At 38.8% G+C, this 2,712-nt stretch overlaps 1 protein-coding gene across 5 annotated transcripts in view; it reads right to left on the bottom strand.

The window, feature by feature from the left end:
- Positions 1-384: 384 nt before the first annotated feature.
- The window catches only part of KIDINS220 (kinase D interacting substrate 220), a 78,749-nt gene continuing 76,421 nt past the window's right edge, over positions 385-2,712 (bottom strand). For 4 of the 5 annotated variants that reach the window (XM_027890514.1, XM_027890516.1, XM_027890517.1 and 1 more), the window contains one exon: positions 385-2,459. In XM_027890514.1, the coding sequence (XP_027746315.1) occupies positions 1,531-2,459 (929 nt within the window). In that variant the 3' untranslated portion in view covers positions 385-1,530. Of the gene's footprint in view, positions 2,703-2,712 lie in introns of all 5 variants that reach the window. The other variant, XM_027890515.1, reaches the window with a different exon arrangement.

Raw genomic sequence — 2,712 nt, 5'->3', positions numbered from 1 at the left:
TGGAAATGCATCCCCTTGATTTGGATAACAAAGACCAAGACCACATGGTCCCTCGGGAAGTATCTGGTTGGAGATACAGTGGGACATAAACAAAGCTTCACAGAGTTACCAGTACATGTTAACTGGCACAAACAGCAGGGTTACTGCTGTGGACTAGTGGGAGGTGACCACTTCTGTGCAGCTCACAGCACACTTCTTTTAGAAATGTCTGCTTTGGCAATTGCATCAATCAAATGTATTTTTATACTTAATGATTAGATGTGTTCTTAATTATATTGTTTTAATGCATTTATAAAAATTAAATCTTTGAAGCACTTTAACCAAAACAACATGGATTTAACATTTTTATCAAGTGAAGGAACAAAACACCGCAAATAAAAAAAATTTGGACACAAGCCCAACATGTCAATTTATTTTTTATTCTCTTTCTACTAGCAGACTCTAGTTTCAACAATTCTTCCTCCAAACCATGCAGATTTCACTGGACAGTACAAGCATTTGCTACATCATCATTCAGGTACGTTACTTAAGATGATAAAAAAAATCTTCAAACACTGTACTTCAGAAGTAAAGAAGCTGGCGTACAGCTTTGACAAGATTCCAAAAAGTATGTATTCGTTTTAGAAGGGCAAACACTGCTTATGTTTCTTTCCAGAACCAAATGATAAACACTGTACCAAGGAAAAACCACACACAGCTACAAATGCTTCCTAAATTCAGACATCATATTCATACCTTATCCTTATAATATTTTAATGTAGCTCAGGTGGTTGCATCTATTGAGATCATCTATTTAGTGACTGCAAAATTACGTACGTACAATAAATAACAGATCAATTATGTCAATGATAAGGTATTACCTTATAAATAACTGCCAATTCCAGTGACACATCAAGACAACGTTCCTTACAAACCTCATCACCACTTCACCCAAAGATCACAAAGCCAACTGCAATTACTGAACATACAAAGAGTAAAAGCATACATATAGCCAAAGAAGTATTTTAACACTAAAATTTCAACATATGCAATATATGTTGCACACATGAATCCACAAATCAAAGCAAAGTTTGATAAGGGTGTCACAGGTTGTGATATTAATGTTCTGGCATCTCATACATCAAATGGCAAGGATGGACAGTATTAACTTTATTTGCAAGTATGCAGAATTAACTGGAATGTTTAGATGGGATAAGTAATACATATCCCAACAGAAATCACATCATAATTTTCATAATTAAACCATACTTACTCTGTAACATCTGCCCCTGACCAAACCTTTGCACAGTGTCTTAACAAAGAACTGGTTTTCCGTGCTGACAAGTACGGCTTTTATAAGTGGGGAAGGTCTGAAGTAGTTTGCTTTTGTAGAAATTACTCCTTCTCTCCAAGAAAATGACTGAAAATAATCTAGACCATCTATTACGATACTGAAAGCTTGAACTACAAAGCTTAATGTAACCACAGACTGACAAAGAATTCCAAGTAAGCTACAATTCATGGGCAAACTCTTTTTAACCTGGCTGCTTTTTACAGGATACTTTCTCTCTCTTCTCCAAAACCAGCTCCCTCCGAGCCTGCAACGGTGTGGAGCTCTGATGAATCTTTTGAAAGCCTGGTGTAACTTGAACGCTGGCTCCGCTTGTGAGCAACCGTCTTCAGGTTCTCATTCTGAACCGCAGTTGGATTGGAACCTGAGCCAGGGTGCAGGATAATTTGAGATGGATCTCTGATACTTTGTATTTCTTCAAAATTTTGATTAGCTCGATTGCTTGGAGCACTGTTGTTATTTAAGGTGACTGTGCTAGGGGTTCTGTTTAAATTATAGACTTTCTGGCAAGCTGGCCAGTTCTCTTCAGGGCTACTTGCTATCAGGCTGCTTTCAGAAGGGCTTTTCTTATCTTCTGAGCAAATAGACATGCGAACCACAGCTGGATCTTGAAGGCCACTAAGGCTGTGTGGAATTCCTCTCTTTGCACTGTGACTGTCGTCTTCAAGCTCAATGAGATTTGCCTTTTCAAGCTGTGAATCATCTGCTCCTTCATTATGGAGGGAATGATTTGGAGAACTTTCATTGGATCTTACACCAGAGTCAGATGAATCTTTCTTATCCAAAAGGGCATCTGTCAAGTACTCCTTTGCTTTGATAAAGGTTCTAATAGGTTCAGAACCATGTTCTGGAGATTTGGGCTGCTTCTCTATTTTGACATCTGTTTTCTTATCTTTACCTTCCTTAAGGAGAGGAGTATTATCCGATTCCTCAGTTCCAGACTCATCTTCATCACTGGGAAGTTTCTGATACCGGAGAGTAACTCCCTTAAGCTTTAAATCTGCAGCCTGGAATATACTTGTTCTTTCTGAAGACTTCTTTCCTGGGAGAAGCTTGGAACCAGATTGATCAGACTTTTCATCTTCTTCAGTAATAGGATCCAAAGGAGATGCATCACTAGTAGAAACACCTGAAGTGCTGTAGTCAACAACATCATTTCTCTTCAGCAAGAAGGACTTTCTTCCATCGTCTTGTTTCTGTTCACCATCTTTTCCTTTTTCCTGCTCTGAACTGGAGTGCAAGGAACCCCCTGATGTACTCTGCCCCATATAGAAAGCACTTGAGCTATGAGGGGAGGATCTCCCACTTACTGTAGTAGAATTGGCACCTCCTTCTAACTGTGACATCTGAGCAATATACTCTCTATATGCATCTCTGTACTC

Source organism: Empidonax traillii, unplaced genomic scaffold, assembly GCF_003031625.1.
Source record: "Empidonax traillii isolate 1590-97213 ecotype Southwest subspecies unplaced genomic scaffold, ASM303162v1 scaffold291:size1517763, whole genome shotgun sequence".
NCBI lineage: Eukaryota > Metazoa > Chordata > Aves > Passeriformes > Tyrannidae > Empidonax > Empidonax traillii.
The sequence above is the reverse complement of the archived record's forward strand: the minus strand, read 5'-3'. Positions and strand labels throughout refer to the sequence as shown.